General features: G+C 40.6%; 1 protein-coding gene across 3 annotated transcripts in view; it reads left to right on the top strand.

The window, feature by feature from the left end:
- The window catches only part of SCG3 (secretogranin III), a 37,928-nt gene extending 16,956 nt beyond the window's left edge, over nt 1–20,972 (top strand). For 2 of the 3 annotated variants that reach the window (XM_027554010.1, XM_027554008.1), the window contains 5 exons: nt 1,676–1,759; nt 3,475–3,612; nt 15,749–15,829; nt 19,706–19,780; nt 20,373–20,972. In XM_027554010.1, the coding sequence (XP_027409811.1) occupies nt 1,676–1,759; nt 3,475–3,612; nt 15,749–15,829; nt 19,706–19,780; nt 20,373–20,491 (497 nt within the window). In that variant the 3' untranslated portion in view covers nt 20,492–20,972. The remainder of the gene's footprint in view (nt 1–1,675; nt 1,760–3,474; nt 3,613–15,748; nt 15,830–19,705; nt 19,781–20,372) is intronic. The other variant, XM_027554009.1, reaches the window with a different exon arrangement.
- The last annotated feature ends 2,873 nt before the right edge of the window (nt 20,973–23,845 follow it).

Below are 23,845 nucleotides of genomic sequence, written 5' to 3'. Positions count from 1 at the left end.
GATGTTACTCTAAAGAGCAGAATTAGGACAAAGACAAGAATACAGATTTTGGCTTAATATGAGTAGAGAAATTCTCACCCTTAAGACACTTAACATGATGGAGGACTTAGCTAACTCTTGGGAGTAATCATTTTGCAGAATATAAGTGTATCAGATCAGCATGTTGTATACCTTAAACTTACACAGTGCTCTATCTTAATGAAAATAAAAAATTTAAGACTAACAATAGAACTAGCTGCCTCATAGTGAGGGACCTGAGTGACAGAAATCCAACTGTTTGGCTTATGCAAAAAAGGAATTTATTTCCTTATGTAACCAAAAAGTCCAAGGGTGGGGTAGTCTAGCTTCACGTTTGTGAAGCCCACCAAAGTGTGAGAATCCATTTCTTCTCCATCTCACTGACTCTCTGAATATTGATTTATTCCACATAAGCAACTCCATTATGAAACAAGATGGCTGGCACAGCCTCAGGCTTACATCTTCATGGTATACCAATCCTCATGGAAAGAGAACATCTTTCTCCTAGAATTGCATCTCATTGGCCTGGCTTGAGTTATCTGCTTCTCCTTGAACTATAGCCCAAGGGATAGGGGAGGCAGACCTGGGTTATTCATGGATTGTAGCTCACCAGGCTCCTCTGTCCATGGATTTCTCCAGGCAAGAACACTGGAGTGGGTAGCCATCCCCTTCTCCAGGGAATCTTCCCAACCCAAGGATTGAACTGGGGTCTGGGCTTTCCTGTTGGCTCAGCTGGTAAAGAATCCTCCTGCAATGCAGGAGACCTGGGTTTGATCCCTGGGTTGGGAAGATCCCTTAGAGAAGAGAAAGGCTACCCACTCCAGTATTCTGGCCTGCAGAACTCCGTGGACTGTATAGTCCATGGGGTCGCAAAGAGTCGGACACGACTGAGTGACTTTCACTTTCTCCCACGTTGCAGGTAGATTCCTTACCATCTGAGCCACCAGGGAAGCCCATTCAGCCACCACTAGAGCCAAATATGCTGAGAGTGGGAGAGGTGTGGGCTTTCCAAAGGAAAATCAAGATGTAGTTACCAGGAGGCATTGAGTAGACCAAAACCACAGGTGTTCAGTACAGTCCCCAACCCTGGATGTGTTCTAACACTGGCCAGAAATGTGGAAGAGACTTCTGCAACTGACTGACTAGGATGCTGAACTTGAGGACCTCTAATTATATGCCTTTCCATCCTGAGAGTCAATGATTTCCAGAAATATAATCCATATCAAAGCATCTTACTAGCAGTGTTTTGCTTTTTTGTTTCATTTTGGTTTTGGCTGCACTGGGTCTTCTTTGCTTTGTGCAGGCTTTCTCTGGTTGTGATGAGAAGGGGCTACTCTTCGCTGTGGTGTGTGGGCTTCTCATTGTGCTGGCTTCTGTTGTTGCAGAGCACAGGCTCTAAACACAAGAGCTCAGTAGTGTGGTGTATGGGCTTAGTTGCGCCTCACTTGTGGAATCTTCCTGGATCAGGGATTGAACCTGTGTCCCCTGTATTGGCAGGCTGATTCTTATCCACTGTACCACCAGTGAAGTCAACTAGCATTGTTAATATTGTGGAATTACTATTGTGATAATTGGGGTGAGATTTAAACATTTTTAGTAGAATTTTGAAATCATCTTTCAAGACATAACATTTTATTTCTTCTCCTCCCTCTTCCAGAAAACCTGGATGAAACAATTGCTCTTCAGACCAAGAATAAACTAGAAAAAAATGTTACTGACAATAAGAGCAAACTTTTCGCAGGTATGATTTTACTATTTATTTTCCAGCTTTTATCAAAATAACCCTTTTGAGGGGTAAATCATAAATGTCAGTAAATACTGGTAAAGAATTACAGATTTCAAAAAGTTTGAACATCTGAAATCCAACCATAGGATTAAGTAGCTATAACCTTGGCCAGTTTCACTACAGAATCCGATCCCAAGAAGCACTAAAAAGAAATGAAGGCTTTATTGAAGACTTTTAGGTGGTGGTTTGTGAATAAAGATGAGAACTGTGTCATGAGTTAAACAATCCTTTCTAAAATTCTCCTTTAGGTATCTTTTTCTCTGCCCAGATCACCATCACCCAGACCACTGTCCTGGACCCTCTGTCCCCTCTCTGCTGTTCCCTTCCTTGCTGTCCCCTTCTCTCTCCTCTGGGACAGTCTGTGCCCTGTGTGGTGTGACTTATGCCCTTGTCTCGGTTTCTTCACCCCTGCATCTCCACCCATCACCCTGCTTAGCATGTCAAATGCCATGGGGTAGCCTTTCAGGGATGCAAGATGGGCAAAAAGAGAAAAGATTGCAAACTCTTATAATTTTGTGTATACTTTAATTTTGTGTCCCTACCACAGAGATTATGTACATATATTTGATATAATACATACCCCTTTAAAATGATGTTTTCAAGCAATTTTTAGTAACCTGGAAACATTGTTCCATAATGATGCTAATGACAAAAGCAAGGAACAAAATTGTACTACTAGGAAAAAATTACGCATCCAAAAATACGTATATAGACACACTACCCCACAAAACTAGTAGTGGATATTTTACAAAATGAGACAATAACTGATTTCTTTTTTCCTATTTTTCTGTAGTAATAAACCTTTTATTGAAAAAAAAGCTTATCACTAGACTGCTTGGTGTTCCCTAGTTTACTGACCACAGTAATGCATTACAGTTGTTTTCAAGGGGTTACTTACTTCATGGTTTGATTCTTTAATTCAATATAGCATTTTTAGAAAGAAATATAGGGTTTTTTTGGCCATGTTGTGTGACCAAATTGTGGGGATACTAATTCCTCAATTAGAGATCAAATCTTTGTCCCCTGCAGTGGAAGCAGGGGGTCTTACCCATTAGATTACCAGGGAAATCCCAGAAATACAGTTCTTTTAAGTGAGAAATGAGCAAGGATTATTATTGACAGCAAGGGTCCAACTTTCTTCTTTGTGTTAGGGTGACCAGGGGTAAAGAAGTGTGAAGAAAGAGGCAGGAGAGAAGTCCAGCCACAGCCTCAAACCCTTATGTGTTATTCGAACAGACTGTTCTTCAAAAATAACATTGAGGAGATGGGGCAACTGCAGTTATTTTCATTTGAAATCAAGACTCAGTACTTTGGAAACTGACATATCTCACTTGAATATCTTTGTTGATTAAAATAAGGAGAATAACACAGTGTGATAGAATGAAAAAAACACAACCAGAATCCAGAAAACTGGGAGTGGGGGAGTTGGCCCAGCTCTTCTGTCAACTCAGTGGCTTAGCACATCCCTTCCGCACATCTCTCCTCTCTTTGGGCCTCAGTTTCCTCTTCTGTCAAATGAGGAGGGAGAGGAATCAGACTAGGTAATCAGTAAGATCCTTCCAGCTCAAAAAATGGTCTGACCTCAAACTATACTTTTTCAATAAAATTTATTTCTACACTTGGAATTAATACATGAAATAGGGTTATAACAGTGTACAATCTGATTACAGTGCCATCAGAGAAGAGTCATGAAGAAACAGACAGTACCAAGGAAGAAGCTGCTAAGATGGAAAAGGAATATGGAACCTTGAAGGATTCCACAAAAGATGATGACTCCAACCCAAAAGGAAAGACAGATGAGCACAAAGGTACGAAATTGACAATTAAATTGGGGAAGCAAAAACTTTCACTTGAAGTTTGATCCGAAAGGCAAACTCCCACCAAATCTGAGAAATTAGCACCATCTGTATAGAAAGAGTTTAGCATGTGGTACTTTATTTGAATAGAAATCTTTTTTAATGGCCTTGAGTCTTCTGGGATGGCAAATTGGTTTCATCTTTTGATGGTCTTTAGTGTCCAGTGGGCTTCTGTGCTTGGGGAGAAACATTCATGACCATTTGTGCATTGCTCAATGTCTAGTTTCTGAACTTATAAATTAAGCAATTTTTATTTAAACATAATTGACACTCCTCTAAACAGTCATATACTACTTATTCAACAAAGTCATCAAAATTTACGGATTTAACAAAGCAGATTTGCTTAGTCATTTATAGTGATTGCAACCTGAAACTTTCAAAAACTTGTTTAAAAATAAATCAAATATATCAAATTTCCTTAAATAACCTAAATACTTTAAAAAGGCAAAAAAAAAAAAAAAAGCACTACACTAAACTAGCTAAGTAATTATAAAACCTGTTTTTATCCTTATTCTTACACATTCCTGGGGGTCAGTTTTTACTCAACTCTAGTAAGTCTATATTGGAGAAGGAAATGGCAACCCACTCCAGTGTTCTTGCCTGGAGAATCCCAGGGATGGGGGAGCCTGGTGGGCTGCCATCTATGCGGTCGCACAGAGTCGGACACGACTGAAGCGACTTAGCAGCAGCGGTAAGTCTATATAATCCTCCTAGGTTTTGAGACATATTACCATACCCTCAAAGAAAGGTACTCTGTTAAGTTGCAAGTTCAAAATCATTAACCCCCAGATTTCAGGTCATTATGTAGGATCTGGATGCATAGTCCAGTGTTTTGAGCCCCTTTAATTACAAAGTGTTCTGGTTATATCATGGAAAATTTGTATCTGTTTCTCAGATATTCTTTTTCTGAAACTCAGTGTCTTTACCAGAAGTTGTGAACAGATGGCTTAAACCTACTTTTTTTTTTTTTTTTGTCATTATGATATATTGAACTCTTTGGTATAATTGGAACCTTGTTTATATCTTATCTGTATCTTATTAGTTGGGTCATCTAGAGGTTTCATTCCCTGGAAGCTGAGGGAGTGGATCATTGCTCTATTGGGGGTGAAGGTAGCAAGGATGACATTCAACTATTTTATCATCTAGAAACACGTCATTGGGGTCCTTTTTCATTGTTTAGTACATATAATCCTTAGTGGCAATGAACTGAGAGACTTTGCTTATTTCTTGCTGTAATGTAAGGCCACAAAAGCTGATCATGTTCTTGGGATATAGCTCTTTTTAACTTTTTATTTTGTATTGGGATATAGCCAATTAGCAATGTTGTGATCCTTTCAAATGAACAATGAAGGGACTCGTCATACAGATTTGCTGTTGTTCAGTCACTAAGTTGTGTCCAACTCTTTGCGACCCCATGGACTGCAGCACTCCAGGCTTTCCTGTCCTTCACTAACTCCCAGAGTTTGCTCAAACTCATGTCCATTGAGTCAGTGATGCCATCCAACCATCTCTTAGCTCTTAATTTTGAAGAGACTGATCCACATGCAAGTTCCCAATCTTTCCTGCTCATACAGAAACAGGTTCACATTCATATTTGTTAACAGACCCATGCTTAAAATGTCTGTGTATTAAGTAGAAAAGAAACTAGCTATTTATGTATTACCTTGTAACTTAGTTAACACCAATAAAAGTACAAACTATCTCTCTTATATTAAGAAATTAAAAGATTATACTACTTTCTTTGTTAATGTCCATGCATGCATGCGAAGTCTCTTCAGTCATGTCCGACTCTTTGAGACCCTATGGACTGTAGCCCACCAGTCTCCTCTTTGCTAATATCTTATATTAAGTTTTTCCATTTTTGTAAGTTGTTCCAGTTGATAATAATGGTGATGATGATGATGATTTTTCTGTTTAAATTGGTGTAGCTTAGGCAGTAGGAACCCTGCCTCCAAGTTCTTCTGTCCCTTTTGCACTGTACCCAGTGGTTTTTAAAGCATCTATGCTCTCTAGCAACAAAAGCCTTTAAAAAAAAATTGAAGTATAGTAATTTACAATGCTGTATTAGTTTTAGGTGTATAGCAAAATAGGTATGTATATTCTTTTCAGATTCTTTTCCATTATAGGTTATTACAAGATAATGACTATAGTTCCCTGTGATATACAGTAGGTCTGTATTGTTTATTTATACATATTAATAGTAGTGGGGGCTTCCCTGATGGCTCAGTGGTAAAGAATCTACCTGCCAATGCAGGAGACTTGGGTTGGACCCCTGGGTCAGGAAGATCCCCTGGAGAAGGAAATGGCAACCCACTCCAATGTTCTTGCCTGGAAATCCCACTGGGCAGAGGAGCCTGGTGGGCTACAGTCCATGAGGTCAGAGAGAGTCAGACATAACTTACTGACTAAACAATAACAACAAATATAGTGGTGCATATCTGTTAATCACAAATTCCTAAACAGGCTATTCTAGAGCTACTCTGAAGTTTCCTGCCCCAGGACTTGAAATCAATTCTCCTTCAAAGAATTCTGGATCCTTTATATAGAAAATATAGAAAATTAAACCTAAGTTATACAGGTTCAAATGAGTGGTGATGTTCGCCAAGGGTACTGCAAGTATTTCAGTTGCTCGGACTTTTTGAGACAGGGCCAAAAAAGAACTTTTTCTTAATATATGAGGTTCATGTTGATCTTTCCTATCTCATGAAGTTTTAGATTATTATACCTTTCTTCTCTCTAGGCTGGATTTCGTAGACCATCACAAGTTTCTTCTACATTGCCATAGCTGACATGTCAACTCTGTTTGGTAATAGCCTATGTTGGAAAAGGTTATGAGGCTGCATCTGGACTCAGGAGGAAAGAATGTTGCAATGATTAATTAATTAATAGTGTTTGTCATGGGCATGGAAAGGGGGGATTGGTAATATATGTGTCACATTTGGTGAGCAGTCATGCTGCCTTGATACTTCCACTCAACCCTAGGCCTACTTTGGATGAGTGATAAACTTTTTCAAATAGCTTCTTAATTTGCCATCCTAGCAATTTTTTTTTTTTTTAAGAAATAGAAAGATGGCTTTAATTGTCAGCCAGGGGAAGGGAGAACACAGTAGGCTTATACCTCAAGAATTGTGCCCCTGCTTCATGAGGGGCCTGGGGGATCATATAGATGGGGCTTGCAATCAGGGGTAGGAGCTAAAGAACAAAAGTGTAAGGATCTTGTATTCTTCTTCCTCTTTCTGTATTTCAAAAACAGTCATAGGCTGGCATCTAGTAGCCCAGCCAGCCAAGCATTTTTAAGTGTACAGTTCAGTGGCATTAAGTTCATTCATATTACGGTGCTATGATCACGTCATCCATTTCCAGAACTCTTTTCATCTTGCAAAACTGAAATTCTATACTCATTGAATAGTAACTCCCCATTCCCTCTGCCTCTCCAGCCCCTGGCAACCACCACTCCATGTTCTGTCTTAATGAGTTTGACTACTGTAGGTACTTCAGATAAGTGGAATCATGCATTGTTTGTTCTTTTGCCACCAGATTATTTCACTTAACATAATGTTCTCAAGCTTCATCTGTGTTGTAACATGTGTCAGAATTTCCTTCTTTTATCAGGCTGAGTAATATTTCATTGAAGGTATATACTACACTTTATCCATCTGTTTGTGGACACTTGTGTTGCTTCCACCTTTTGGCCATTGTAAACAATGCACTGATGGGTATACAAATATCTCAAGACTCAAAAATCTTTAATTTGGGCAGGGGGAATACTCCTAGAAGTGGAATTATTAAGTCATATGCTTCGCTGGTGGCTCAGACGGTAAAGAATCTGCCTGCAATGCAGGAGACCCTAGTTCTATCCCTGGGTTGGGAAGATCTCCTGGAGAAGGCAATGGCTACCCACTCCAGTATTCTTGCCTGGAGAATTCCATGGAGAGAGAAGCCTGGTAAGTTATAAGTCCATGGGGTTGCAAAGAATCAGACATAACTGAGCATACACATAATTCTATTTTTAATTTTTCGAGAAACCACCGTTTTCCATAGCGGTTTCACCCTTTTACATTCCCGCCAACAGTGTGCAAAGGTTTCAATTTCACTACATCCTCACCAACACTTTTTATTTTCTGGGTTTGTTTGTTTGGTTTTTATGGTAGCCATCCTAATGGATGAGTGGTGAGCTTCTGAAAGATAGCTAACCAAGAAAAGAATGGTCCTGTGGCCTGAGCTAGAGAGCTAGGAACTGGGCAGCACAGAGGACTCCAGCTCAGTGTGCCGGAATCATCTCCTCTGGGAGCAACCCACGTGTGATGACGGTCCTTCCCTAGAACAGCATGTGCCATCATCTAGGAATCATGCTCATTGCTTAGGACAACACTTTATACTGCTGTGCAAATATCCCTAGGAATGGGTTCTCCCATGTCTCTTTGCTTAAGAAGGCATTATGTAAAAAAAGGAATATGCAGGAGTTGATCCTTGGTAGCTCACTACTTCCTATTTAGGATGTAAGTGGAGACTAATGATGAGGTTAGATTTCTCATTAGGATTTCCATTCGATAATAATGGGAAGAGAGGTTAAAACTCCATCCACTTAGTGTTGAACCCTTGCAATGGGCTGTCCTGAAACATTAAGAGTAGGGATTCAGGGCTAAAATTAATTCCCCCCCTGCCCCCGCCCCGCCCCCCCTGCCCCCCCCCGCCCCCCCGCAACCTGCCCTGGCTCCATTATTTAGAGACTTAATTTATTCATGCTATCCTCTTTACTCTGGAATAAGAAAAACTGATTCTAGTACAGTTTAGAGGACGCCAAACTGAGCTTAAGCCAAGGGCCAACATTTCTTGGAAAAAATGCAATTAATGCCTGAAAAGACACATTATGACATACATCTTTGTATTCATAGTTGCTTTATTTGTACTTTTCTCAAAGGCTACTTTTCTTCTCTGATATAAAACTCAGTGAGAAAACACCTGTTGTCTCTAGGTTGAAAAATAAAAGAATTCATGTGGGCGAAGGCAGGGTTGGCTGGATTTCCTGAGACATTTATTCAGTAATAAACATTTATTCCAATAGCAGGCTCAATATGCTCAGAAAGCTGCAGAAGGAATTTAAGGACCAATGTCTGCCTTTGAGGACACAGACAGCTCTGAAATTACCTAAGAATAGCTCTTAAGTCATATGTAGGCAAGTACAATGTGAGTCACAAGTGTATACAATAGGCTTCCTTCAGAGAGAAAGCTGGAGGACTTTCAGAGCAGAACGAGAAATGAGGTAATGGCTCAGCTAAAACCACTTAAGGAAATAATTAGAAACAGGACACATTGGCAGGAATATCTTTAGGAAGTCTGTTTTGGTCTTGTGACATGGGGTGAGGGTTCCATCTAACGACAGCAAATATTGATTAACCATGCCAAGCATATGCTGGGGTCTGTGAGGAAAGGGAATAATACCAAAACAACAAAAATAGCATACATCTATATCACTCTTCAACTTATAAAGAAGTTCACATGCATTTCACTTCAAGTTTAATGCAAAAAAATCCTATTTGCCAGTTATGTAACATAATCTATCCATCTTTATAAATATTGTAGCCTATTCAAACTCTTGCTTTCTACAGGGGCTCACACTAAGAATAATATTTTAAGATATTGATTTCTAGTTGATGCAGTTATTTGAATGATCTGATCATTATTCCTAAATATGGGGAAATGCCAGTGAAATCAAATTTACTCCAATTTCAGCCATATCTATAAAGGTGCCTAATGTTTCAATTAAATTGCTCTCTGGAGACTGAAGAATTGTGAAAGTTTATTCCATGATCTAATTGTGGTTCTTTTTGCCAGTTTGACATTTACTCTTTCACTTTTGCTCTATGAGTCACTGAAAATCCTTTTTAAAATCATCCAAGGGGCGAAATAAGCATTACCATACCCATAAACTCATTCCAGTGCTATCATTTGTCAATTTTATGGCTAGATAATGGAATTAAGTTGAAAAAGATGATCTCTAAGATAACTTTTCCCTAAATATCCTATCACTCCCCTATCTTCTTTACAGAAGCCAAAAAAGAGAAAGAAGCTTATTTAATTAATAAATTGATAGTAAAGTCGACTAACTCATGGGGATGCTTTTATGTTTAAAGCAACGTGAGAGGAGAAAAGTCTTGCCTTTATGCAAGCCCCAGGGCATTCTGTTAGAAAGGAGCAAAAGTACTGAAGCTGTCTTCTCCCAGTGAGTCAGCACCTGTGCCAGGAGCTCAGGCAGGCCAGAGACCTACCACCAACACAAGAGTGTGCAGGAGAGCAAAGGAGAATTTCTCCCCACGTGTAGGAACCATGAGTCTTCTTTCAGAATTTACTCCTTAATTTACAAATAAGTAAACCAAGGTTCTGGCTTCCCAGGTGGTGCTAGTGGTAAAGAACCCACCTGTCAGTGCAGGAGACACAAGAGATGCAGGTCTGGCCCCTGGGTCGGGAAGATCCCCTGGTGGAGGGCATGGCAACCCACTCCAGTATTCTTGCCTGGAGAATCATATGGACAGAGAGCCTGGCGGGCTATAGTCCTTGAGGTTGCAAAGAGTTGGACACGACTGAAGCGACTTAGCCGCAGCAGCAAACCAAGTTTCAGAAGATGAACTGACTCACCCAAGAGCTCATAGGCAAACAGCGATAGAGCTGGGCCTTGAACTTGTGTCCCTTGACTCCCACCACTGCCCATCCCTCCCAGCATCCCATGCTGCATCTTGCAGGCATGTCAAGTGGCATCACTTTGCACAAACTCTTTTGTTTTGTTTTTGTTTGTGCTTCAACTTGTCGAATCTTAGTTCCCCAACTAGGGATTGAACCAGGAATCCCCAGGATTGACCACCAGGGAATTCCTACCGAAATTTTTTAACTGAATGGCTCTGGAACCCACCTTGGCATCCATGATACCACTATCAGTTGCTCTGTTCAAACCTGTACTTGTACAATCTTTACTGCACAGAATTTTAAGCTATATATCCAACAATTTTCACAAGCACTGTTTTTGAACATCTAATATCTTTAGTATATCCAATATTCAGTAGGTTAAACATACTGATTTCTACAGAGTTGGGTTTTTTTTTTTTTTGGAGGGGGATGTTGGCAGATCACAGGAGCATGTCAGAATCAGAACAAATTCATGTATATACAAGGATATTTCTCTTGCAGGGCTGAGAATCAGAACAGTCAGAAAAGCAGGGCTACATCTTGACTCTGGCCCTCTTCCCATCTGCTTCAGCATATGTTTTAAGGCTTGTGCCATATTACCTCAGCCATGAGCTATTTTTTTCCAAAGGAAGCTGAAATTAATTTGAAAATAGGCCAGCTTTCCAAAGTGGACTCTCATGGGCTTTCAGTGCACACTATGTAAATAAAAGATCTGCTTTACAGCTCCTGAGAAGAGGAAATGTAAATAGGAACTAGCTGCTTCTCTGAGGGCAGAGAGACACCTGATTTTATTCCTGTTTTTTCCAGTGCACCAGCAAATGTAGTGGCGGGGGGCGGGTGGGTTCAGTATGAGTGAAAGTGGTTTCCAAACTTTGCCCCGCATTCAAATTGACTCGGGATTGTTTAAAAAAAAAAGTCCTGATACTTAGTCCCTCCTCCAGATATGCTGATGTAATTGGTATGAGGAGTTGACCCGGGCATCAGGATTTTTAAAAGCTCTCCCAAGTGAACCCAACGTGCAGCCAAGATGGAGAAACACTGCCTGTTGTTTGACCAGTTTGGTAACAACAACAGGCACTAAATCTCCAGTCTAAAGGGTGAATTTTACCCAATTCCATTCATTAGAGGCCCCAGATTCATTCTGGTTCAGGTTCTGACCCTTACTCAGCTGTCTGCTTGGGCACATCACTTACCCTCTCTAAGCCTGAGTTTCCTCATGGGCGAAATGGGACCAATAACGCTGATTTCATAGAGCTCTGTGAAGATTAAATGCCATGTGAATATAGTTTGTTTAGCACAGTCATAGGTGTTTTAAATTGTTTCTGATGTAACTACCATTTAAATTCAGAACCATTAAATTTCAAGTCTTGTAAATAAGCAATTCATATTTTGAAGAAGGAAGGAAAAAAGGCAGGGAGGGAGGAAGACCTATACAGTTTATTCTTCTTTAAAATTGTAGTTTCCCTGGTTTGGATTCCATGCTCACAAAACAATCTTCTGATTATGATTAGCTTCTATATAAGAAGGCTTCATCCATTTACTTGTTGAACAAATATTTATTGAGTGTCTATTATTACGTGTCAAGCTTTATTCTAGGCATGGGGGTACATTAACAAACAAGAACTGTTTCTAAGGGAGGAAGATAAATAATAAACTTAATAAATAAATTATATGATAGAAAGTGATACGTATTATGGATAAAAATAAAGCAGAAAATGGGAATGAGGGTGATGGGGGGTTCCATTTTAAGTTAGGGAAACTAGCCTAATCCATATGTTTCGATCCACAGAATAGTAGTCTTCTTTAAAAATGTATATTTCTTTATTTGGCCTGCACCTGGGCTTAGTTGCAGCACGCGGGAACTTCCATCCTCGTTGTGGCATGTGGGATCTTCAGCTGCGACATGTGGACTCTTATTTGCAGCATGTGGCAGTTCCTCGACCAGGGATTGAACCCAAGACCCCTGCATTGGGATCTTAGAGTCTTAGCCACCAGGGAAGTCTCAAGATTACCAAAAAAAAAAAAACACAAAAAGAATTTGTGCAAAGTGATGCCTTTTAATGAATTACAATCTAGTTTTCTTTAATTTGCAGTAAATTCATTCTTTGTTGTGGATTGATAATGTTAATATGGTAAATAAAATTATTTTTCATGCATTTCATACTTTTAAAATTCAACACCATTTTTATAGGTTATTGGTCACTGAGCAAAACCAACCTGACAAGATGATGCTGGGTCTCCCAATTTCCAGTTGTCTTAGGTTGGGTTCCCTTCAAAGCAGATGCTGAGAAGGGGATTTGAGGTGGAATTTTTAATTGGGAGGTGACCTCAGGAAGCTCTACTGAGGGACAGGTCTATGAGACAGGGGAGGCAAAGGAGCCCCTACAGTGTGTTAATGAGCAGACTTCAACTGTGGTCGGTGAGACTCAGACCTCCAGGGACCATGTGGAATGAGCCCAAGGAAGCTGGGGTGTGTATCTGCCCAATCTGTCCACCCTCAGCTGAGGGCTCCTATAGTAGCATATCTGGAATAACGGAAGCATGAGGGTAGAGAATCAACAGTGTCTGCTACACTATGGTCAAAACCTCATATTTATATTTTACTCTAATTGAGAATTTTTAATGCAATATATAAACAGAAACTAAGCTGTGATACTCCTTTTCTCAAATAAGCTCTCCACAGGGTGTGGAGAAAAGGGAACCCTCCTACATTGTTGGTGGGAATGTAAATTGGTGCAAGCACCATGGAAAACAGTTTGGAGGTTCTTTACAAAACTAAAAATAGAACTGCCATATGATCCAGCAGTTCCACTTCTGGGCATATATCGGGGAAAACTAACGCAAAAAGATACACGTACCCAGTGTTCACAGCAGCACTAGTCACAATAGCCAAGACAAGGAAACAGCTTAAATGTCCATCAACAGATAATGAGTAAAGAAGATGTGGTACACACATACAATGGAATACTACTCAGCTCTGCAAAGAATGGAGAAATGCCATTTGCAGCAACACGGATGGACCAGAGATTGTATTAAGTGAAGTCAGAAAGAGAAAAATCAAAGGCTGTATGATATCACTTATATGGGAAAGCTAAATATGATACAAATATCTATGAAACTGACACAGACTCACAGACATGAAAAACAGATGTGGTTGCCACTGCTGGGCGAAGGTGGGGGGAGGGGAGGGGTGGGTTGGGCGTTTAGGATTAACAGATGCAAACAATTACATATAGGAAGGCTAGACAACAAGGTCCTACTGTGTGGCACAGGAAACTATATTCGATATCCTGTGATAAACAGTAATGGAAAAGAGTATCTACATGTATGACTTAATCACTTTGTTGTGCAGCAGAAGTTAATACACTGTAAAACTATGGTTCAATAAAATAAATTTTAAAAAATGAGCTCTCCATATTAGGATATGATATCACAGGTAAGATTGTGGGAAGAATGCTTAAAATTATTCAAAGAACAAGACTATTTTCACACATCCTCAAATGTTTTAGAAATTCTAATTACCTGATGTGCTAATGACAAATCATTACTAACTGTTCATTAAAGCAAACCCTATGAGAAACACTAATTGATTTAAACTCATTAAAAATAATGAAATTGCGTTCTTTAGAAATAGTCTACACTAAGATTTCTTTCCTTGTTCAAAATGCCTTTTCTAACAGAATACAAAATAGAGAACACTGGTTTTGGGTTTTATTTCGTTTGTTTGTTTTGTTGTTATTGTTGTTACCAAATCCAGATGTTCTTCTTACAAAAGGGCAATAGACAATGAAAATCTCTACATTTTGTGTTGCGATGTTATGACATCCATTGGTGGACATTGGTCTTTCATGCGCTTTAACATTCTTAAAAGAAAAGCATTAAAATCAAGGCTTTTTCTACACAGGCAATTGAAGTGAATAGGGACTAGAAATTGTGACTTTCTTCTTTTGTTCACTTATCTCTTTTTTGCAAAGGAGTTTCTTTGTGCTTCTTTGGGGACCAGTTAACATGCAACCCAGTGGGGAGGTAAGAGTGGGCTTACAAGATCAGGAAGATGCTCAGGAAGTCACTTAGGTGAATGTGGTGGAAACTGAAACATCAGCAAATCTTAAGGCAACGTTACTATTCATGGACTATAGTCAGATGTTCCCAGCTTCAAGCATGGCTCTACTTCTTACTAGCCTTGTGATCTTCAGCATGTTACTTTCTGTCTCTAAGTCTCAGTTTCTTCACCTATTAAAATGGGGATTAAATAGGATTAGCTCAAAAGGTTGTTGTGATGAGTAAAAGAAACCAAGTATTTGGGAACACAAAACACAGCCACTGGTACATAGTAAGCACGTAGTACAGGAAGCTCAACCAAGAGGTCTGGTTAGGAGACTAGAGGCAACAGGGCTCAAAGAGGGTTCAGAACAGATGGTGCCCGCACTGAGCCCTGGCAGCTATTGCTTCTGCAAAGGCCCTGGACTTTGAAGGCGTTTTTTTCTTGGGTCATCCAGTATTCTTCAGGTCACCTGATCTCTTGATGCAGACACTCTAAGCATTAGGGACTCACCTGATTAAGGAGATGGTTGACTCTTTGATACAGAACAAGGCTACATCAGTATCCATGTCTGAATACAGTCTTTTCTTTTAGATAAGTAGCAGGTAGCAGAAACTTAGCCAGACTAGAGTCATAATTTCAGCTCTGTTATTTCCTGTATGGCCTCAGGAAATCACTTAGCCTCTCTGAGCCTCAGTTTCCTCATCTCTAAGCTGATGACAATACCTACACACTGCAGACACAGTGCATCTACAGGGTGTCACAGAGCGGATACTTCAGTGATGCCCATATCCTCCTGCCACACTTAAAGCCTATCAGAGAGTTTTACATCCGGGGGAGTTTTAATACTAGAATGAGTTCTAAAGGTCTCTATCCAAGCCTTGAAATGAGGTCCAGGTCTCCTCTTCATCTCAGTGTTTACACACTCCCTCCCAGATTGGACGAAGGCCTGTGTGCAGCTTATCCAAAGCCATAGACTTGGACTTATCACTTATTTGGTGTTGAATTCTTAAGTATCTGCCACTCTGATTCAGTTCTTGACCTGATAATACACCTTAGTTTGAAAGAACCATGCCTAACTGGAAATGAACCAATCTGAGACTGGTAGGAACCAACCCATCCAGTGAACTCAATCAAACTCTTCTTTGCCAAGATAAACTGTATTTATTTGTGTGTGGGGGATAATGGCCCCTTGATATTACCAACCTGGACCTGCCTCCTGGATGCTTATCCCTGTTAGGGACACTCTCCAAGTGCTCGATAAGTCCAATGTTTGTTCATGGTCTCTAACAGAAGTGTGATCTTTACAAAGAGATGCAGATAGTTTTTATGAGTGTTTAATATAGGTGCTCTTAAATTTTTCAGGGAAAACAGAAGCCTATTTGGAAGCCATCAGAAAAAATATTGATTGGTTGAAGAAACACAACAAAAAGGAAAATAAAGAAGGTAAGGATTTAGTGTGGTTGTTAATTGCAAACATCACCCATTTGTCAGGAGCTCTTATTTTGTAGTTTTTTATTAGCCATGCAGCCTTCAGGGTCTTAGTTTCCCAACCAGGGATGGAACCCAGGCCCCTAGCAGTGAAAGCACAGAGGCCTAACCACTGGACCACTAGGGAATTCGCAGGAACTGTTATTAAAGACCCTCATAGTCAAATTAGGCTAAAGTCCCCTCTCAGCCCAAAAGACTTGGCACCACCCCTCAGATGCAAAAGGGAACAGACCTCCATTTCTCTCAATTTTTAAATCATCCTTTCAAGCAAAGGCATTTTCTTTTCCATTGTTATGAAAAAATGTCAAACAGAAGCAGAGAAAATAGTATAATAAATCCCCACAGACCCATCACCCACCTTCAATAATTATCAACATTTTGTCCATCTTCTTTTGTCTACCCCCACCCCTTTTCTTGAAGTATCTTAAACCTTTCCTGAGCTCCTATTGCGTGCACCCTGCAGTCACAAAGGCAGTCACTCACTCACTCAAAACAAATCACAGAACCAGACTCTGTTCTGAGTGCCAGAAATATGAAGGACCATAAGATGCAGCACCCCCCACCCCCTGCCAAATGACTCACGCCATCAAAAAGCTCTGGGGGGCCTCGCTCAGGACTAACATGATAAGCATGGTGGTGAAGAGATAAGAGGAGAGGGCACATCTCTTTACACTGGGAGAAAGGGCTGCAGGAAAGCCTGTGCTGAAAAGGCAAGGAAGAATTTTTGAGTGAGGAGAGATGGAGGCCGAGGGAACACTGAGCACAAAGACATAAATGGACAAAAGAGAGTGATGCATTCTGGGAACTGGAGCCATTCATTTTCCCAGGAGCACTGGGGTGCTCTGTTGGGAGGACCTGCAGACAGAGCCAGGGAGATGGACAGCGTCCAAGTCAGGAAAAGGCTTGTGCACCCTGCAAAGGAGGTTAATTTTAGCCAGAGGAGACTAAATCAGGGCTTAATTAGGTTAACGACTGAGAAGTCTTTCTGGCAGCAGCGTGGTTACAGATTGAAAAAATAAAACCTCAGAAACCAGGCAAGAGATAGGAGGCAAGGATTTGGAGCAGGTAGGATGGGGCTTAAACCAAGGTGAGGGCAGGGGGAGAAAGAAGAAAGGAGAAACTCCAGAGCCACATGGAGAGAGGATTCTAGTATGATTTCCAGGAGTCTAGCCAGAGTAGCTGATGCTTTTAAAATGAGAGGAGCAGGGCTTTTCAAACTTGAAAATGCATTCACATCACCTGCCAGATCTCCTAATGCCCACAGGACCACTAACTCAAGCTCAAGGGGCAGGACCCAGGCATCAGTATTTTTTAAGCTCCCATAATTCCACTGTACAACCAAGCTTGAGAACCAATGAGACAGAACACAGTGGGAACAAGAGGTGTTTTCAGCACTCCTTTAGCCTGTGATCATACAAGTCGAGCAAGGTGGAAATTATTATCAGGCCTTTACACATATTTTATTTCATTTGGTTCAAAATGATATGAATTAGCCAGCTGTCATTTCCATTAAAAGTCACATGAACCATATTTCACCAATCTGTCATTGATTGAAAAATGCACCATCGCTTCATGTACCACTTGAGAAGAAAAATTATAACATGCCATTAATAATGGCAAAGACTTTAAAATTATTTTTATAAAGTTTATCTTAGCATCAGTATAATACAGTATGTACCAAAATGCATTCAGTATGTACCAAAATTCAGTGTAAATTGTACACACCAACCATAGTATTTATGTTCTTTCTTTCACTGATTAACCCATAAATCTGACTTCTGGTCATAACCGGCAACATCCTGCAATTCAATCTTTCTGTTCTAGAAATGACCAACTAGTAAAGCATGGAACGCTAGTGCTTGCATATTGGAGGCTTTATGAATAAACTTCAGAATGATAGTGTTGGGTCTGGGCTTCCTTCTGCCTCTAGGAAGTGAGGGAGACATGCATTTCCCCCTTCTCAAGGCAGAAACAGTGAGCTCTTCCTCCACTACATTTATATGTGCTCTGCCTGGTCTGGGTCATCTCTCAAAGCCTGTGGAGACCCAGTTCCTAGAGCCATACAGTGGCTGGGACACTGTGAACAGGAAATCTTACCATTGGTTCTGACCTTCCTTACCCTCTGCAGATGCCCTTTGCTTGACAGGGGCCTGGGGTGACCTGAATCTACTTCCCAAACTCAGGAAAGGGAGGGCCACACGATGTGACAATGAGGAGAATAATGAAATCTTAAGCAGGCTTAAAAAGAAAGTCTGTACTTTTCAAAAAGCGAATAATAGCCCTTATCCTTTTTGAGTCTTAACAACCTTAAAACCTTTTTAAGTTAGCAAGGTAGCTACTCCTGGTGCCCTCTAACCGCCAGCTAGGGCAGAACTGGGAGCGGCTCCGACAGCCTTTCCTCTGCACCATGCTGGTTTTCCACCCCATTTTCACACAGTGACAGCCATGTTATAAAGAAGAGTTTTTTCCATTTTTCCATTTCAAAAGAAAGCAAAATATTTTCCTGTTTGTCTATTCAAATCATCTGTTCACAGATGTTTTGGGGGAGTTTGCCTTTTGTCCCACTAAAGATACTGACCCAGAACCAGTTCTGAAAAGCCAGTGTTATAAATAATTTGAACCAGTGCCTCTTGGTGCCCTGTGAGTCCATCAGGAAGCCACTTGAGAGGTGCGCACAAAATATACACTCAGCCTGATTCTGTAACTCGTGCCTGAGAGAATGGAAAGTCAAAACTGAAACAAAACACTTATTGAATGTCCTGCATGTGTTAGATGCTTCACATTCAGTACTTCAAGGCCATAGAACGATCAAAGCAGTGACTACAGACAGACCTGAATTCAGAACCTGATTCTATCATAACCTGAGCAAGTGACTTACCTCCTCTGTCCCGTCTGTTCATCTCTGAAATGAGGACACTAACGCTTTCCTCGTGGGGTTTTGTGAGGAGCAAATAAGATGCAGTTGTAAAATGCTCGGTGCTGCTAGTTGTCTCTTCGGTCGTCATGGCCGTGTTCAAACCAAAAGGAGCAAATGCCCTCCTAACAACCTCTCTCTGCGCCTCAGCTCCCCTTGATATGATAAACACCTGATCCTTGTAAAGGGGTCCTTCTGGTCTGGTTTTCCTTTCATGCAGAGGCTTAAAGATGCCCGGGCGACCCAGGTTCAGCTTCTGGTCAGGCTAGCTAAAGGTGGCCATGGAATGCTCAGAGCTTTTGTACCACACCCTGCACCCCCCCACCGTCCTTTCTCTTCCCTTTACAAACTGACAGAAGGCAGACCTTTGTTCCAGGAGCTGCCAACAGCCAAGATGAATGGCATGGCACCCAAGAAACTCAGCCTCAGGCAGCTCATGGCCTGGGGGGTGTTGTGGAAGACCTACATGCCCAATCATGGGGGTCATGTGTCATTCGTTTTGATGCCTCCCTAGGATGTATTGTATGTAGCGATTTAAAATGATGTTTCTGAGGAATATCAATGTTCACTGTATAAATTGAGTGAAGGGAATTAGTTATTAATATAAGGTTAAATGTACCCTGTGATCACAACTGTGTTGAGATATACACTGAAAAGCTAAAAGGAAACAGAACAAAATATCCACTGAGGTTATCAATGATAATAGAATCCAGGTGATTTAAATACTAATTTAGTGTTTCTATATTTTCCCTATTTTAAAACAATAAGTATATAATACTTAAAGCATCAAGGGAAGATGTGGGGGTTTTTTTCCAAGCCTTCAGAAAGATGCCACCAGCAGCCTCCTTATTTGGTTGAGGATCTCTTTGTTTTTTGTGGATGGTTCAATGGTTTACATAAATTTTTTGTTTAAGTAGGACAGAGGAACCACAAAGAGGTTATGGTTTCGCTTTTCACTCCCTGCATACAATTCAAACAACATGAAAATCAAGGTAATTCTTAATATGGAAAAAAAAGTGGGTTGTCATAGCAACATGGGCTTACCCAGTGTAACAAGTTAAAGAAGTCAGAGCACCTGGTTCTGATCATAACTTTTACTAGCTGTGTGACCTTGAATAAGGAACTTAAGCTTTAGGGTCTTGTTACCCACAGTGTGTTTCCTGGACCGGCAGCATCAACATCTCCTGAAACCTTGTTTAAAATGCAGAATATGGTCCCCTTCCCCTACTCAGGCCTACTGAATACAGATCTGCAAGTTCCCAAGAGCCCCAGGTGATTGATATAAACATTAAAGTTTGTGAAGCCCTGGTTTATGAACCTGTTCCCTTTCTGGTCAAATGAGGGCTATTCTCCCCACCTGAATGCCTCAAAACGTTGTGATGAAAAGCAGATGGGATAATAGAATGCATATAAACATGATTTGAAGCTGTAAACTACTGCAACAAGGCCAAGAACTAAAACGCCTTCCATTGTGAAAGATGGGCATGGTAACTGCGTTGCACAAAATGCTTCACCAATAGTAATCAGTGTAATGGATTGTGCTTTCCTGATCTTTGCTCATGATACTCGAATGATATTTTCCAGATTATGACCTTTCAAAGATGAGGGACTTCATCAACCAACAAGCTGATGCTTATGTGGAGAAAGGCATCCTTGATAAAGAAGAAGCCGATGCTATTAAGCGTATTTACAGTAGCCTGTAAAAATGGCAAACGACCCAGGAGTCTTTTAACTGTTTCAGAAAATGTAGTGTAGTTTAAAACACTTCTAATTCTGTGATTAAAGTTATTTTGACCCAACGATTATTAGAAAGTGCTGAATTTACAGTAGTTACTCTTAAAAGTGGTTAAAACAATAGCTTTCTTGCCGTAAATACTATCTGAAAAGTAAAGTTGTATGTAAGCTGAGAGTTTGTATATAGAATTCTTATTTCCTTATAGATTTACATTTTATAACCAGATATATGTTGCTTCGGAAAAGCCTGTAATGGAGTGAACTTAAAAGCTGAACCCTCATTCCACTGTGTCACACATACAAATACCCCCCCTTGAAGAATTGGGGGGCTGTTTTCAAGGCATGCTGGGTACCAAAGCACCTCATAGACTATCTGTTACAAGATGTCACTTCTGTACCTCTTCCACTTGGGGAGCTGAAATAAATTCACATTTCCTCAAAGCCTCTAGAGCTTAACGTGTAGCTATCAGCTTTTTTGGCTACGCCTGCTGGCTCTTTATCAGGCCCAATGGCACAAAAAGGAACCTGAAAAATAGGCATAGGATTTGCTGGATTTATTAACCATTTCTCCCCACTCTCAACATTTCCTATTAGTGGGATTTCAGAAATTGAGTTTTTCTCTTAAGAGGGATACCGAACTATGTACTCTCCAAGAAGACAAATGAGGTCGTAAAATACTACATAAAGCAAGGTAAAAATTGATGCCAGGCTCAAGTTATCCAAACTGAATTTGATCCAAGCCAAGGTTTCTCAACAGAGAGCAAGAGGACCAGGGAGTGGGGTAGATAGATGTGTGTTCTTGACTCTTAGCAACCCCATGGACTGTAGCCTGCCAGACTCCTCTGTCCATGGAATTTTCCAGACAAGAATACTGGAGCGGGTTGCTATTTCCTCCTTTAGGGAATCTTCCTGACCCAGGGAAGGAACCCACCTCTCTTGCATCTCCTGCATCTCCTGCATTGGCAGGCAGATTCTTTACCACTAGCGCCACCTGGGAAGCTTGGAAGGGTAAATATAAAAATCATTCCCTTCCTTTGGGGGACCATGGACACATGTATATGTACGGCTGGGCCCCTTTGATAGTCCACCTGAAACTATCACAGCATTGTTAATCAGCTACACTCCAATATAAAATAAAAAGTTTTTTTTTAAAAAATCGTTTCCTTCCCTGTGAACCAAAGCTTGTAGATGAGCTTCCCTGGAGGATAAGGTTAACGAATGTTAGATCCTTGCAACCCCTCTTCCTCAACCACCACCACAGACACAGTCAAGAAACAACACACAGTGATGCTTCCTCCTGAAGTGTTAATGCTTTGAATTAACAAACCAAAGAATGCTTTGAAAATGTATTATTCGGTATAAATTAATTATATATTTTCTATATATTTCAGTTGAAAATCATAAAAATAACATAATGCTTTGTATATCGGCTATCTTACTTCAGATGGCTTCTGCTACCTATCTTGAACACCCCTACCTCGTATTCAGTTTTTGGTGAGGAATGGGGGACATACAGAGAAGCTACAAATGGTGTTTTCACAGGGAGGAGACCACTGCTGCTTCTCCCCACCTTCTCTAGAGTTGCAAAAACAAAAACCACAGCCTGACACACAGAGAGACAAAACTCATAATGTTTTAGAAAAGCTAGTGCCCATTGGTTAATAGTGAGAAGGAACTAAAACATCTTTGCCTGAACTACCCTTGGCAAAGCACAATGAGTCAGATCATGTGAATGACTCATCTTTGATAAATGACTCGATTTCACCATGGCCTGTAGTCCAAAAATGCTGCTTCTACATTAGAGAGAATTAACTGATTGTGACCCAAACATTTTCTCCGTTCACTTGTCTAATAGTTTACCTAAATATCTATGCAGTATTTTTAAAATAAGGTATTTACTAGGGGAGTTCATTGTAGCTTTCAGAGCACACTGACATTCATTAGCTCCTATTGATAAACAAGACAGAAGGAAATGGTCAGTCCTGTTTTATACATGAGGAAACTGGTTCACAGAAAGGGCACTGGACACACCCAAACTCTGATGGCCAAGAAATGATAAAGCCGGAATTAGAACCCAGATTCTTGTCTCGGTTCCTCCTCCACAGTGCTTCTGTGTGCAAGGCAGTGACTAAAGGACTCTAGTCCAGCACAGTTTGACCATGGCCTCGGTGAATTCAGTTTTCAGTATCTTGAAGATGAGGGAAGAGATGTTTTGGCTAGAAATTGCTAAGAGAGACCTTAGGCAAAAATAAAACACTCAGAAAAATGTTCCTGAGATCGTGCCCTTCATTTCCAAATTGTCTTCTGGATGGCATTTTTGGATTTGCATCTTTTGGATTACTCTCAAATTTCATATTATTTTATCATAAAAACTCTTTACATTAAAACTAATTCCTGGACTTTTTTTTTAAAGAGGCCTCGACCTTTCCTTATTACATGACTGTTCCCCTTCCTAATTTTTTTTCTTCCACTTTTCTGCTTTCTCAACTCCCTGTCTATAATGCAGGTAGTAGTGGCTGCAAGAAAATAGCAAAGCATGATCAAGAGATAACCATAGAGCAAAAATAATAATAATGTGAGAAAATATGAGCAGTTATCATGAGAAAAAGCATGAGAAAAAATTAGGGGACGAAACCCAAAATACGAGGGATTACGTACATTATGAACAAGCGAGAAATTTAAGACAAGGGCAAACAGCTGCTTTCCATTCATGCCCCTGTTCAGTTCAGTTGCTCAGTCGTGTCTGACTCTGCGACCCCTGGATGGCAGCATGCCAGGCTTCCCTGTCCATCACCAATTCCCCAAGCTTGCTCAAACTCATGTCCATCGAGTCAATGATGCCATCCAACAATCTCATCCTCTGTCATTCCCTTCTCCTCCTGCCTTCAATCTTTCCCAGCATCAGGGGCTTTTCAAATGAGTCAGTTCTTCGCATCAGGTGGCCAAAATATTGGAGTTTTAGCTTCAACATGAGTCCTTCCAATGAATATTCAGGACTGATCTCCTTTAGGATGGACTGGTTGAATCTCCTTGCAGTCCAAGGGACTCTCAAGAGTCTTCTCCAATACCACAGTTCAAAAGCATCAATTCTTCAGCACTCAGCTTTCTTTATAGTCCAACTCTCACATCCACACATGACTCCTGGAAAAACCATAGCTTTGACTAGACAGACCTTTGTTGGCAAAGTAATGTCTCTGCTTTTTAATATGCTGTCTAGGTTGGTCATAGCTTTTCTTCCAAGGAGCAAGCATCTTTTAATTTCATGGCTACAGTCACCATCTGCAGTGATTTTGGAGCCCCCCCAAAATAAAGTCTGACACTGT

The sequence above is a fragment of the Bos indicus x Bos taurus genome, chromosome 10 (assembly GCF_003369695.1).
Source record: "Bos indicus x Bos taurus breed Angus x Brahman F1 hybrid chromosome 10, Bos_hybrid_MaternalHap_v2.0, whole genome shotgun sequence".
Taxonomy (NCBI): Eukaryota; Metazoa; Chordata; class Mammalia; order Artiodactyla; family Bovidae; genus Bos; species Bos indicus x Bos taurus.
The sequence above is the reverse complement of the archived record's forward strand: the minus strand, read 5'-3'. Positions and strand labels throughout refer to the sequence as shown.